This window comes from Apus apus, chromosome 4 (genome assembly GCF_020740795.1).
Source record: "Apus apus isolate bApuApu2 chromosome 4, bApuApu2.pri.cur, whole genome shotgun sequence".
In the NCBI taxonomy this organism is placed as follows: Eukaryota; Metazoa; Chordata; class Aves; order Apodiformes; family Apodidae; genus Apus; species Apus apus.
This window is the reverse complement of record NC_067285.1, coordinates 93,800,479-93,816,497: the sequence shown is the minus strand read 5'-3', so window position 1 is coordinate 93,816,497 and position 16,019 is coordinate 93,800,479. Positions and strand designations below refer to the sequence as shown.

Sequence of the window (16,019 nt, the reverse complement as noted above, 5' to 3'; positions counted from 1 at the left end):
TGACTCATATTGAGTCTCCTGTCGACAAGGGCCCCCCTCCTTTATGCAGGGCTGCTCTCTAGCCACTCATCTCCCAGGTTCACTTGTACAAGGCATTACTCCATCCCACGTGCAGAATCCGGCATTTGGAACAGTTACATTTTGTGCTGTTGAAGACTGCTCAATGCTTCAGTCTATCTAGATCCCTGTGAAAGGCTTCTCATCCTTCAAGAGAGGAAAACAGGTTCATATCACAACCTCCATTTATCGAGGTTGAAAGAGCAAATTTACCCACTGAAAGGTTCTGTGTCAGAATAAGAGGATTTTTTTCACATGTCCCCTACACTACAAAGTGTTTGAGGCAGACAGACAATAAGTACATATGCAGCCTTTCCAATTATCCTACTATATATATATAAGCACACAGCAATTTGTAAACTTGTAGATGCCACTGAGATATAAGGAGCTGCCAAAACTCTAGATACTCAAATTAAACATCATCATGCTCTTGATAAGTCCAGATTCAGCAGTGCAGAATTCTGTAACAATATATAAAATATTGTATTTATGAAAGGATAAATTAGAGTTATATGAAGTGTAGCATGAATGGTGTGGTATTAAACCTGTATTTTTAAAAAGGCAGAGGATTTATTGAATGAATAAGTCAATTCCAGCTGTACTTGGTTTACACTGCAAGTTTTTTGGTAATTAGGGGGGCTACAGAGGTGGCTTCTGTGAGAAGACACCAAAAGCTGTCCTGATGTCTGACAGAGCCAGTTCCACTCAGCTCCAAAACAGAACTGTCACTTATCAAAGCTGAGCCAATCAGTGATGCTGGTAATGACTCTGTGATAATATATTTAAGAAAGGGTAAAAAATGCTCCACGGCAGCAGCTGGGAGACAGGAATGAGAACATGTGAAACAAATTTGCAGACATCAAGATCAGCAAAGAAAGAGGAGGTGATGCTTCAGACACCAGAGCAGAGATTCTGCCGCAACCATACTGACTGTCACAAATCACCTCCTTATTTTCCATGTGCCTCAGCTGCAGATGCTTCACCTCAGGTCCCATAGGCGTGTGCAACTTAAGGTTCCTCAGATGGTCTCAAACTGGATATGCTCCTACTCTTCATTCTCCCAGTCTCTGCCTTTGCCTTCAGCAGTTTGGATGGTGTTGCTAGAGCCCTTGCTGATGAAGACTGAGGCAAAGAAATCATTGAGTACCTCAGCCTTCTCCATGTCCTGGGTTGTCAGGTTTCCTGTTTCCTTCCAGAGACGGCCCACATTGTCCCTGTTCTTCCTTCTATCACTGACATACCTGCAGAATCTTTTCTTGTTGCCCTTGATGTCCTTGGCCAGAATTAATTCTCTCAGGGCTTTAGCTTTCCTAACCTGATCCCTCACTGCTTGCACAATTTGTTTTCCTCCCAAGCTACCTGTCCATGTTTCTACCCTCTGTAGACAGAAGACCACATAAAGGAAGTTGCCCCCCTGCAGTTCTTATTTCTCATTATCCTGCTTTATTTCACTGATGATTAATTAATTTCCCCAAGTCGAGTCTGTTTTGCCTATGACAGAAATTGATGGGTGATCCCTCTGTTCTTATCTCTACTTATGAGTTTTTGCAGTAGTTTCTGCCCCTGTTCTTTTAATGGAGGGGGAGTGATAGAGCTGATCAGTGGGGACCTGGCAGCCAGCCAAAGTCAACCCACCACACCAGGTCAGTACAATGCCATTGCATTGCAGTAAAGAAGAGAGTCTGGTGTGATTTACTAATAGAAGCTCTGTACAAGTAATTAATTAACTATATTTTTAATGCCTCAATGAGTACTGTGTCCTCTTTTGGCATCTGACTAAAAAAAAAAGTATAGAGAAAGAGAAGATAAGGTCAGAAAATGTGGTAATTGAAGGAAAGAGAATTGGTCATGTCATTCTAAAGAGATTGTCATAATTTGGGCCCTATCTTCACTGAGAATAAGAAAAAAATATCTGTACACTTTGAAACACAGTAGAGTTAGATGTATATATATATTGATCTTTATATATCTGACTATTTGTGTTTTGGAATTTATTCTACTGAATGTTTTTCAGAGAAAGACTTAGTATTTGGCATCTTTACAATTACATAAAGATCTGTCAAATTAATTTAAACTACTTTCAGGATCGGTGTAAAAAACTTACTAGTTCTATAATACAGTCCACAGTGGTTAAAGTGGGCAAAAATAAGATCTTAGCACTTACATAAGAAATTTCAATCCTTTAAGTCTCTATCTCAGTGCCACACGGATACAGATTGTAAAAAAAAAAACCACACCTCATAATTTTCAAGTGAGCCATTATTTTATACTTTAAACAGAGTATTTCTAGGTTTTACTATTCCATGGAAGCTAGCAGTGGAAAATGAAGTGTCTGTAACAAAGTTGTCTTTACTTTGTGAGTAACTTAATTAGACTTTTATTCCTGGAAGACTTGGAAAGGTTTTCTACAAAGATAAAATGATGACTTTACCTAAATAAATGCTATTCAGTATTTTACATGCTACACTGAAATATATCCATAATTAGAATTCTAACGAGTGATTTCTTAAATTTATAGGATGCATTACCATTTCATGGACATTTTAATTTACTACTTGAATTAGTAGTCCACATTAGCAATATTAGAAAAAAAATGAGAAAAAACTTTAACAATTATAAACACTAAATGGGATTGAGTAAGCATTTTTGCTAGCCCCAAGGCTATCCTGATAGCTTTATTGTCTTAATCAACTTAGTTGACTCTTTTTACTGCTCTTTTGAGGTGGATGTTGTGGACCCATGCTGAGGTACCAGTTCACTTCTGCCAAATTAAAAATGATAATTCTCATGCGTGAAATAACTGCATGGACCAATGCCCAAGTCTCTGCATAATACAAACTGAAGCCCCAGCAGGTGGCAAACAATTAAACACATAACATAATATAATATAGTGACAAGTACTTTTTTATTTTAAATAAAAAAGGAGGGGAGGGAAGTAAGATAAGGAAACTTTTCTCCTTTCCTTGCACAGTCCTAAACTCCCCAAAGAAAGTCAGAGGGGAAAATTAAAGAGGAAATTAAAAATATGGCACTGGAAAGTCACTTACTAAGAGGTCCCCAGAATTTTTGTACTTCTAAGTACTGAATTCTAAATACTGATTACTACTTTTCTTATGAATGGGCAAACATGATTTTATTTCCACTAAAACAACAACAAACCCCAAATATTTCTTCAGTAGCACAGGAGGAAACCTTGAGAAACACTTTGGCATTTCCCAAAATTTGAAAATAGTCCTGAACGAACTTGAGTACCAAATATGTAGTAAGTAGGTTATTATTTAAAAGGGGAAAAAAAACCCCAAGCCACAATCCCAAAACCAGAACACAATCCCCCCCCTGTAAAAAACACTAACATTTATTTTTACATTGGGTCATTTATTTATATGACTTTTGAAAATTTGAGATCATAGCATCACGGAATGTTTTGGGTTGGAAAGGGCCTTAAAGATCATCGAGTTCCAAACACCCTTCATGGGCAGGGACACTTCCCTCCAGGCCAGGTTGCTCAAAGCCCCATCCAACCTGGCCATGAACACTTCCAGGGAGGGGGCTGAAGACACCATCTCTTTCAGATAATAATGTGCAAGGTTATTCTTGAAAAATAAGGTTTTTGCAGAATGTGGTATGTTTTCAGAAGTTTATTTCTTTTACCTGCAGACATCCAAAAATCCAATAAATTTATCATAACTTCAAATATAAATTAATTTAGCTTAGAAAAATTTGTAATCTGAGTTTCATATTACTTGATACAAATTTCAATGTCATTGTGAAATTTATAGTTATTTTATTAGTTTGTGACTGGCTACCTAAGAATATATCACCAGATATATTGAAACAGAAATAGGTAATTACTTCTATAGAATGGGCACTTCAGCTCTTAGAAAACAAAGTAGGGTGCCTGCTACCTTCTGGAAAAGATTGATGACATTTTGACTCTGATAAAACTCAGTATAGATTTTTGTTGCTACTGAATTTTTAAGTTAGATAATACTGATCTTTTAAAATACGTAACAGAAAAAAAGAACCTTAAACAAAACAGAATAAAAACTGCCTAAAATCAGCAAAAGATTCAATATTTGAACTTGTAGAATACCTATAGCTCAACAGTGAAATAGAAGTATTTTAAAAACAATACCTTCTGTTGTTGCTAGGTATTGTAATTTTAAGAAGAAGATAATGCTAAGGGTAAGAGTATAACCAAATAGATTATTTAATAGGAAATATTTCTACTCTGTTCCTGAAAGCCGCTAAACCTATTTGACACATTAATTTTTAAGATTCTGGGGCAATCTGCAGCTATAGCTCCCATGTTATAATGGCTCTTTTGAAGAATGTCATGCTGGGAAAACAAGTAGAAAGCCAAAATTCTAACCAGTAGATGAGTACACAAAGTACTTCTGATGATGAGAAGACTCTCCTTTCAGTGACAGTGTGAGGGGAAAACCCAAACAGAAAGCTTGTGGAAGGCTTTTGTTTGGATAAATATGAAATTAGAAAGACTATAAGCATGTTGTATTAGAATTTGGTTTCTTGGAACCTAGTCATTTTATTTGGTGGTTTTTTTTTTTAAGCTTCTGCAATAGCTTCGCTAAGTACAGGCCAAATCTTCAAGACACACAAATGTTTACAAATAATTTTCTGGTCTGTCCCCCCAGCTTCCCTTTTCTTTTGTCTGCACTTTTGTGAGGTCAGCTGAGCACAGATATCATACAATTGTGTGAGAAGAAGAAACACTTGTATTTTATTAGGCAATGTATTTTCCCACTTAATGTACATAATTATATTACTTTCACTTAAGACTTAGCTTCATCCTGTCACACTTCTAGATTTACTACCTCTTCAACTTCTAATTTAGTGCCACTGCATACAGAAAAATATATTTTAATGCACTCCTTTCATCTTCCAAGAGAAGATACCTCTTTGGTATTGCTGCAAAATTCTTTTTTTTCCTCTTGAAAAGCATTCCACATGAAGAAACCCCCACAGGGGAATATGTTATTCTCTGCACCGCCATCAGATTTAGCTTATCTCCTGTACTGATTCACTCTTTCAATTTTCTCAGAGCTCGAAGTCATTTCCTTCATGAAGCCTGAATTTTGCTATTGGCGAGGAAAGAAAGAGGAATGAAGAGACAGGATAAAAATTATTTCTCTCATCTTTTTGCAAAACCATCAACAAGGAAATATTTATTACTTTTGCTTTGTGAGAAACTTTTGCATACTGAAGAAGTATAGTTGTGATTTACCTGTAGTATGCGCTTGGGGCTACACACAGATGTAATACTTTTCCCAAATTAATTTAATGAAGGGATTGTGTAATACGATATTAAATCTACACCTATCCAAACTCATTAGCATGATATTCTTACATTTTTTGTACATTTTTCAACTACTGTTATTAAGTTCTTTAAGATTAAATCCACAGGAAAAAAACTCATGTTGCGCTTTACAAGGTATTTCCTGTTAAGTTAGTGCTGCAGATGTTCAACAGAAGTGTACAGTAGCTTACATTTCACATAAATGTAAGAATGAGAGCCTGAGGCAATCTGAACTCAGGCTTTTCAAACTTCAAAGGAGCAGTGAATGATTCTTGCCCTGCTTTTGCCATCCGGAATTGGCCTAAGCTTGGGGAGCAATTAAAATTAAATAGCCACTGAACTGCAGAAAGTGAAGAACGTTAGCTCTGGGCATGATCAGACTTTTATGAAGTCCCCTGACTAATTCATGTCTTCGTGTTGGTAAAGCAAGGAATGGACTCTGAATAAGAACCATTTATAGGCAAAGAGAGCAAAAGTCAGATGCATTAACATTGAATATAATGAGACAGATCTTTGTTTCAAATAATCTGGTTTTCAGTTTCTTGTTGCCACTTTTTCATGAGAGGAACCCACTGTTAAAACCTTTAGCTACCAGATACCTGTGCATCTCCTCCTTGGTCCTAACCTCTTTTGTAAATAGCCATCAGGGCATATAAATGTGTAGACAAAGAAAATTCTGTATCAGATATGTGAGTGTGCTGCATGGTAAAATTTTTATTTTAAAAATTGGATATAATTTTAAAATGGATTTAATTGTCTTATGTTTCATAGAAGTCAGATACTATAATTATATTTAAGAATATAAACAGGACTACTAAATATGTGTATATATATATTTATAAACATATTTCCTGACAGTTTTAAACATTGATACTAAGTGATATATGGATATATTATAAACTTTTAAAATATTAACAAGTTATTTTGCTATCATTACTTCAAGCATCTTTTGCTCAGCAGCAAACACCAGAACAGCATTTTCTGCACAAGCTCAGAATAAATTAAAAATACAATTTATACATTAATCAGTAATCTGATAGGCATAGATGAACTCCCGTGTATTTAATTACTTTTGAAAGTGCATACTAATACTATATATGTCATTGCCACTTCATATATTTTGTGAATAGTCTGTACAGTTTTCCTATTCATGTTTTGAAGGTTTGACTGAGGAATTGTTTTGTGAAAGAAAGTGGAAAACGGGAGAGACACAGAAAACAGGAGAGACATGGAAAATCTGAAGAATTGTCTGTGTAAACAAAGGAAGTTTTCAAGTATAATCCTTTTAAATTCTCAGAAACAAGTAATTTTCTAGGAGGATTACAGTTTTCTGGCTACTTAGTTCCTTATAGGGCCAGAAAAACAAAACATTTTATCTGTTATCTTAATGACAGAGCTCCAAAAAGACATGACTCTATGTAAATATGTAAATTGCATGATAAGCTGTGCTTCCCAGCTACATCATCTCTTCATAATTGCCCAATTAATACGTATCACCCCTACATAGCTCATGTTTAATAATCACTAAAAGTCCTGTCTTCCCATTCAATCCATGCTAAACATTCTCCCATCAAATAGAATTTTGCTGAGTGAGGACCACTACACTGGATAATATATTTGTAAAATACATTGAAGTATTATAGGAATGTGTAGATTCCCCTTTGCTTCACAAAAGGTACTTTGTATTTCAACTGTATTTTTCTTTATTGTTGGTTTGCCGTCTCTTTCCTGAACACACAGTCTAATATTTGTAGCTGAGTAGCCCTGTAGTACAGTATTCTCATTGCTAGTAACACACCATTAGCTTTGCACTAAGTTTACAAGGCCTTGGGATAAAGGCTTTGTCCAAAATTTCTTGACCTGCCTGTAGCTTTATTTTTACTTGATTTAGCTGTAGCAGCATTTTTCTAATTGAGCAGGTGTCTGCCTAATAACACAGATTTATATTTTTTTTGGTCTCATTTGTATGGTACAATCATAGCTTTACAACTCTAACACAATGACGCAAGGCAGAAATACACAGATCTACTACGGCAGCAGGGGCCTTGAGAAGCGGAGATGCAGGATGCATCATGGTGGAGTGTAGGCCTGGGATGAGGGATAGGGAACAGGCCTAGCACTGGAAACACCACAGCCATAAACAACTCACACATGATGGATTAAAGAAATGTAGATCTGCTTTTAGAGGCAACAGAGGACAAAGACCTGATATCTAGAAGTTGTGAAAGTCACCACATACCGTAAATTCAGATATAGAGTCACAGAGCAATATAGGAAGACAAAAGGTACAAAAACATATTAGCAAATATAAAAATGGATGCAGGTGGACTCTGGAGTGACAAAGAAGAGGCTGTCAACATGAACATCATACTTCTCCCAGCAAAAGTCTTCAGATGCTAACTAATAACACCAGAATGAAGTCACCAGCCTCAGGACCCAGAGGAGCAGGAGAAGCATGAAGCAAGCGCAAAAATAATAGAAAAACAGAAGTGTGTGTGATGTAATCTTAACTACTACACTATTACTGAAACTTTTTTCTACATACACATATTATTTCTCTTCCTGTAGTAATTAGATGCACGCTATTAATGACTTTTTTATTAGACTGTGAAGATTTCTATTAACAATACATTTTAGTTTACATATAAGGGTGTTAAGTTTTTGCTCATAAACAAAAATTTAGCATAACATACTGCACATTCACACTTCCTGAAGTGTAGTCTAAGATCACACTTCCTGTTATCCCAAAGACAATGTTCTCCCTTGAGAGAAGCTGGAAAAGGTAGCTGCTGCAGTTGTCATCTACCCTTGAGTATTCTCTCTGCACACAGAAATGTGTTTAACTCTACTTGCATGTCAGCAGGTCTTCATTTTAGGCTGTATATTCTGTGATTGTTTTCAGAATCTTCTGTTTATTATAATGCTTATGGAAACATTTTTATATACTGTAGTTTCTGCTTGACAGCAATATTAATAACACATTCATGATCATGGCGTGGTAATGAGGGGTTTGCCTTTTTTTTTTAGGATTTCAGTGTATATTTGCAACATTTTTGGTTTTGTGCTGCTTTTTTTTTTTTTTTTTTCCTTTTGATGAGATCGGAGGTTCTGTGAGCACGTAGCAGCACAGAGCAGAGAGCGGCAGTGGCACCGGCAGCGGTGATAGCTGCTCCTTTAATTACTGAGGATTAGAGAAGGGGCCGGGCTTTCCGGAGACGGCGAAGCCGGAGCGAGGAGACCCGAGTCTGAGCGGGAATCCTGAGAGGAACAGGAAGGCTGACGTGGCAGGGGGTGTGGCTGAGAACGGCGGCAGGTTGAACAGCGGCCATCTCGGCAGCTCCTCAGAGCGCGCGGCAGCGCAGAGCAGGGAGTGGCGCGAGGGCGGGGAGTGAGGGCATGCAGGGGGCAGAGAACACCGGTAAATTTCTCTAGCATGGTGACAACACGCCCTAAAACCGTATTGAAAAAGAATATGGGAACTCAGACAGAGGTTCCGAGCAGGCACGCAGCTGTGCAGGTCTCTGGCTGCAGCGAGTGCCTGAGCCTGGCACTGGTACCAGAGGGAGCCAGTGGCACCGCGTGTGTGCGGTGCGAGCAAATCAATTATCTCCTTAGGCAGGTGGTTAGACTGACAGAGGAGGTTGAAAGACTAAGAACTATCAGAGAATGTGAGAGTGAAATAGATGGGTGGACCCAAACCCTGAGGCAAGGGCAGAAAGAAGAGGTTATTGAACAAGTGATGGATCCCCTCCCCGCCTGTCCTCAGACAGAAGGAGAGAACTTTAGGGACATGGAGGAATGCATGGAGGTCCATCCTCGGAGAGGCAAGCAAAAACCCTCCCAACCCCCTCCACCCTCCGAATTGCCCTTGAAGAATAGGTATGAAGCCTTGGTACTTCAAGGACAGGAAAATGAAGTTGGAGCGCTAGATCTGTCTAGTGAACCACCTAGGACTTGTCACTCAGCTCCACGCCTTAGGACTTCTTCAACTAAGAAGGAAAGGAGGGTAATTGTGGTGGGTGACTCCCTTCTGAGGGGAACAGAAGGGCCCATCTGTCGAGCAGACCCATCCCACAGGGAGGTCTGCTGCCTCCCTGGGGCTCGCATTAGAGATGTTAAAAGGAAACTCTCTAGTATTGTAAATCCATCTGATTACTACCCACTGCTTATTTTTCAGGTTGGCAGTGATGAAATTATTACAAGAAATGTAAGGGCAATGAAGAGAGACTTCAGGGCCCTGGGACGGCTAGTTAGGGGGTCTGGAGCACAAGTAGTGTTTGCCTCCATACCTCCTGTAAGAATGGGTGGAGAGATAAACAGGAAGAGTTTACTGATGAATGAATGGCTACGAGACTGGTGCCAAAGGCAGGGTTTTGGTTTTTTTGATCATGGGCTGATATATGAGACACCTGGCCTGATGGTGGCAGGGGGGATGCACCTGTCACAGAGGGGGAAAAGGCTTTTGGGGCAGGACTTAGCAGGGCTCATTGAGAGAGCTTTAAACTAGATGTGAAGGGGGAAGGGGAGAAAACTGGGTCTGTTAGGGACAAGCCCAAGAGGAACATACCAGGGCCTGAAGGCAGGTGGTCTAAAGAGGATTTCGTCCCACCAGTGGGCTCTGCTTGCTTCCTGAAATGCCTGTACACCAATGCACGCATCATGGGGAATAAACAGGAAGAGTTAGAGGTCTGTGTGCGGTCTAAGGGTTATGATCTGGTAGCAATAACAGAGACATGGTGGGACAGCTCACACGACTGGAATGTGGCCATGGATGGCTATGTGCTTTTTAGGAAAGATCGGTCGGTGAAGCGAGGTGGTGGAGTTGCTCTTTATGTGAGAGAGCAGCTAGAATGTATCGAGTTTTGTGCAGAGGCTGATGAGGGGCAAGTTGAAAGTCTGTGGGTAGGAATTAAAGGGCAGGGTGGTATGGGTGATACAGTTGTGGGGGTCTACTACAGACCTCCTGATCAAGATGAGGAAGTTGATGAGGCTTTCTACAGGCAGCTGAAAGCAGCCTCACAACTACAGTCCTTGGTCCTCATGGGAGATTTTAACTATCCCGATATCTGCTGGAAGACTTACACAGCCAGCCTTTTACAGTCTAGGAGGTTCGTCCAATGCACTGAAGACAACTTCTTAATGCAAATGGTGGACAAGTCGACTAGAAGAGGAGCGCTGCTGGATCTTGTGCTCACCAACAAGGAGGGCCTTGTTGAAGCAGTGGTGGTCAATGGCAGCCTTGGCTGTAGTGACCATGAGATGGTGGAGTTCAGGATCCTGTGTGGGAGGAACAGAATACCCAGTAGGACCAGAACCCTGGACTTCCACAGAGCAAACTTCGGCTTCCCCAGTCAATTGTTAAGGGAAGTCCCATGGGACAGAGTTCTAGAACGTAAAGGGGCTCAAGATAGCTGGACAACATTCAAGGACCACTTCTTGCAAGCACAGGATCAGTGTGTCCCAATGGGTAGAAAATCTAGTAAGGGAGCTAGGAGACCAGCGTGGTTAAAAAAGGAACTGCTGGGCAAACTCAAATGGAAAAGGAAAATCTATAGATCATGGAAGGAGGGGCTGGTTACTTGGGAGGAATATAGGACTGTTGTCAGAGAATGTAGGGAGGCAACTAGGAAAGCTAAGGCCTCCTTGGAACTTAACCTTGCAAGTCGGGTTAAGGACAATAGAAAGGGCTTTTTCAAACACATAGCCAACAAAACTAACACCAGAGGCAATATAGGCCCACTGTTGAATGAGGTGGGTGCCCTGGTGACAGAGGATATAAAGAAGGCAGAGGTGCTGAATGCCTTCTTTGCCTCTGTCTTTACTCCTGCAGGCTTTCCCCATGAGCCCCAGTTTCATATAGCCCCAGTAGAAGTCAAGATAAAGGAGGAGTTTGCCCAGGTAGATGAGGATTGGGTTAGGGATCAGTTGAGTAATCTGGATATCCATAAATCGATCGGTCCGGATGAAATGCATCCAAGGGTGCTGAGGGAGCTGGCGGAGGTCATTGCTAGTCCACTCTCCATCATCTTCGGTAAGTCATGGGTAACAGGAGAGGTGCCTGAGGACTGGAGGATAGCAAATGTCACTCCAGTCTACAAGAAGGGCGAGAAGGAGGACCCGGGAAACTATAGACCGGTCAGCCTCACCTCCATCCCTGGAAAGGTGATGGAACAACTTGTCCTTGGCACTACCAGTCAGAGAGTTGTAGTCAATGGGGCAGAATCTAGTTGGAGGCCTGTGACTAGTGGAGTCTGTTGCCTTTCGGGGAAAGGCGTGACGACCTGGTTCAAGAACGGCACGGCGGCCAACCCCAGGCCGCTCGGTCCATCAGCTCACAGACACCAGTGTGGTGGATGGCAAATGGCGTTTATTAGTGTTTACCGCGGTGTTTATATGAGTTAGGTCTGTGGTGTCACTTCCGTCTGCTTACATCGTGAACTAAGTGCTATTGGCTATTAGGAGAGGGGCCTTATCTTTCCGTACAGCGCGAAATCTTCCGGCCGCCGGACCCTAACTACCCACATTTCCCCCCTCCCTATGCACAGTTAAAATTGGTTAAAATGTGACAGTCTTAAAAAGGGATATGTTAACAATCTTAAAAAATGTGTTACAAACCTGAATAGAAAACATAGTGCACGTTAGACAAGAGGTAGTTGAAAGTAATGAGGTATCTCTAGAGATAGCTACAGGAGATTCTGAAGAAAAACATTCTTAAAGCAGTTGTTGGCGTTCTATCAGCATGATGTCAACCTTCTCCAGCTGGCTCTTGACAAACGCCACGAGCCTATTCAGTATACAGGGTCCAAAGATCAAGGTTATCAGAATCATTGCGACTGGCCCTATCAAGGTGGATATCAGGGTGGTCAGCCAAGGTGCATAGTTAAACCAGGATGTAAACCAGCTTTCCTGCACCTCTCGTTCCCTTTTCTGTTTTTCCAACCCCTCTCGCAGTTTGGCCATCGTGTCGCTCACTATCCCGGTGTGGTCCGCGTATACACAGCACTCTTCCCCTAGTGCAGCGCACACTCCCCCTTGCTGAAAAAACATTAGATCTAGTCCTCTCTGATTCTGCAGCACTACTTCAGATAGTGACCTGAGTGATTGTTCTAGCGCACTTATTGATTGTTCAATTCTGGCCAGGTCTTCATCCACTGCCATCCTCAAGGCACTGAATTCTTTATTCTGTTGGACCATGGATGCTACTCCTGTGCCTACTCCCGCCCCTCCTAAGATCATGAGGGTAGCTATTGTTAGTGCTGTAAAGGGTTCTCGTTTTGACAGATGATGTTCTGGGGTAATCAGAGAGTCATAGACAGCGTCTTCAGGATGGTAAAAGACTTTAGGGACTATAGCTACCTGGACACAATATTCTGAGGATTCATCAAATTTGTCCAACGACAGACAAGGTGTAACTCCCGTGACAGAGCAAACCCACTTGGTATTGTCGGCTGGTACTAACCACTTTGCGGGGATTTTACCTTGTACCTTACTGTCACACAGTTGTTCTTTGTTCTCAGGGACTTTACCTACACACACGCCGCTTCCCACCACTTGTGTTAGTGTGATCCCTTGCTTTTCTGTCTCCCATATACACTGAGCTGGATTTGAACCATTCATTTGTAGGGGTGTGTTACTTAGTGCTACAGCCTCATAAAAGGGTGGTTCCATTCCGTAGCACAGCCAACAATGCTCTGTGAGATTTGGATTTGTTTTGTTCAGTATTTGGTAGCTAGCTTGCATCATTTTCCAGAGCGAGTCTCTTTCAGAAATTTTGGTGGTGTGTGTTGTCATGGGAGCTTTTGTCAGTTTTTCCTGATTGTCCGTCTTTTTGGTCACATAGTTCTGATTGGGGATAGTCAGGGCTTTGCTGATAACTGCTTGGTTGGGGCCTACTGGCAGCGGATCATTCGGGACGACCTCCTTTTTTATGAGGATTAAGCCACCTCGGTCTTTCCCTAGCTCTGAGTACCTTACTCCCCAAAGTTTTCCAAGTAACCAACTGTCCTCTTCAGGCTTGGTAACATTTAAGAAGAGGAACTGACAACTTTTATGCCACCATCCTCTTGGTGAGGTGCACCCATATGGACCCCACTGAACTTTTAGGTATCTGTCTTTACCACTACCCGATATCCAAGCAGGGGCTATGGTCTCACATCCCCAATAATTACAGAAGTACTGGCTAGGGGAGTTGCAATACCCTTTTCCAGGGTTTGAGCTGGGACACATGTAAAATACTACATCTACCGTGCATCTGTTTGTTGGGACAAGCTGGCAGAGAGTGGCACTAAAACTTGGCGCACCTGATGTTATTTGAGTTGCGATAACCTGCTGATCTTTGACTCGAAGGAGTGACCATTTAAATGGCTGGTAAGGGTGAGCTGATGTTACCTGTCCTACAGTGACAAGTTCTAAAATCAAGATCACACAAAGACGTCGTAGCCCCCCGCCACAGAGGCTACGTTGCCGTTGCTTGGGTTCTGCCGGTGTAAAGCTCTCTGCTGTGGACAGGTCGCCTGTTGACTTGTTGTCCTCTGTTGCCACCGAGGTGTACGGGTCACGGGGGCATCTGATAATCTGGTCCTGTGAACAGAAACTCAAGACACCATCTATGAGGGTGTGGACCATGGCAGAATTAAGCCCTTTTTCCGCAACTGCCTTAACAATTGCTTGTATATCCTTAGGGTTTATTGGTGAGTGGACCCTCTGTCCCCTGTCCGTCATCCGGACCGGGAATGCTCGCGTGGCCGGTGGGACCCCTTCGGCACACGCAGCCTCTACTCTCTTCCAGTCGGTGACAGGGATGTTTTTCCCTCGCAGTCCCTTTTTATTTGGGCTGAGAATGTTTTTGCTTTTGACTGTATATATTCCCATTTCCTCCTCCTCTGAGTTTGAATCGGTAACCGGCCACTCATCCCGGCTGGTGTCTGATCCGAAGTCAGAGCTCGACTGACCGGCTACTTCCGGTTCCCAGTACCTTTTTGTTGAGCTCCGGCCCCGCTCACTCCCCTTACGGGTGGGCCGTTCCAGGCTCCTGCACCGCCCACGGGGCCGTTCCCTCCCCCTTGGCTCATCCCCCCCTCCCGGCTTGCTCTGCGCCCGGCTTGGCGGGGGATTTGCCCTACGAAGGCATTTTTTCAGATAGCGACTCCGGTTGGCTTTCTGCCCTTCGCTCCTGCTCCCGTCCTCCTCCGCCTCTCTCATGGTCCCATCCTCCTCCGCCTCGCTCACACTCCCCTCACATTCTTTCACCTCCCCCCTCCTTCTGTGTGCACTTGCTGATACCAACTTTTCCTCCCTTTTACCACCACGGGCATCTTTACCTCGCCCCCCCCTTTTTTGCTCAGCGCCATTTTGGGGTGTATAGGGCGGCGGTTCAGCCCGAACCTCCTCAGACTCTGCTTTCTCCGCGGCGCCCTGAGCCTCCTCCGCCAACCCGCCCCAGAAGGACTGAGCTGCTTTCTGTCCCTCCGTAAGCGGGTCGGGGTCCGGAGACCGAGGGGACGCATCACCCTCCCTCAGCTCCGCCACCCTTAAACCCTCCCCAGACTCAGAAAAACCGTCATCACTCAGGGGGTGCAAAGTCTGTGTGGCTGCCCCAACTCCCAACTTCGGGGTGGCCAGCAAACAGTTCTTTGCCACCCTCCAGGTCTCCTGCTCCTGTATAGCCTTCTGCAACGCCTGCACGACTTTCCCCCACGACTTAAGGTGCTTCCCACGACCCGAGAGCATCGTCTCCTTAGCCAACGCTTTAGTGCATTTGTCCCACGCCTCAGGGTGGAGAATATCTACCGGCTGGTCAATGACCCCGATCTCCAAAAGCCTCGCAACGGCGAGAGTAAAATCTTTAGCCTTACAATCTATACCCCACTGCTTATGTAATTGCAATACGACCTTAACAAGGGCTTCCATCCTCCTTGTCGGTCCGCTCCTCCCCGCCGGGACGGTCCTGCCGCTCCGGCCGCCGCTTTCCTGACTCCAGGTGAATTTCCCGATTCCAGGCGTGTTCCCGGGTTTCGGCACCACTTGTTGCCTTTCGGGGAAAGGCGTGACGACCTGGTTCAAGAACGGCACGGCAGCCAACCCCAGGCCGCTCGGTCCATCAGCTCACAGACACCAATGTGGTGGATGGCAAATGGCGTTTATTAGTGTTTACCGCGGTGTTTATATGAGTTAGGTCTGTGGTGTCACTTCCGTCTGCTTACATCGTGAACTAAGTGCTATTGGCTATTAGGAGAGGGGCCTTATCTTTCCGTACAGCGCGAAATCTTCCGGCCGCCGGACCCTAACTACCCACAGGAGTCCCTCAGGGGTCGGTACTGGGACCGGTGTTGTTCAACATCTTCATCAACGACCTGGATGAGGGTACAGAATGTACCCTCAGCAAGTTTGCTGATGACACCAAGCTGGAAGGAGTGGCTGACACACCAGAAGGCTGTGCTGCCATTCAGAGAGACTTAGACAGGCTGGAGACTTGGGCGGGGAAAAACCTGATGAAGTTTAACAAGGGCAAGTGTAGAGTTTTGCATTTGGGGAAGAAAAATGCCATGTACCAGTACAGGTTGGGGGCTGACCTGCTTGAGAGCAGTGTAGGTGAAAGGGACCTGGGGGTCCTGGTAGACAGGAGGATGACCATGAGCCAGCAGTG

General features: G+C 43.2%; 1 protein-coding gene across 1 annotated transcript; it reads right to left on the bottom strand.

Annotated features, from left to right (window-relative positions):
- Positions 1–11,721: 11,721 nt before the first annotated feature.
- On the bottom strand, positions 11,722–15,283 carry LOC127384217 (uncharacterized). The gene has a single exon (XM_051618302.1). It carries the CDS (start codon positions 15,281–15,283, stop codon positions 12,086–12,088), a length of 3,198 nt encoding a protein of 1,065 aa, XP_051474262.1. The 3' UTR covers positions 11,722–12,085.
- Between the last annotated feature and the right edge of the window lie 736 nt (positions 15,284–16,019).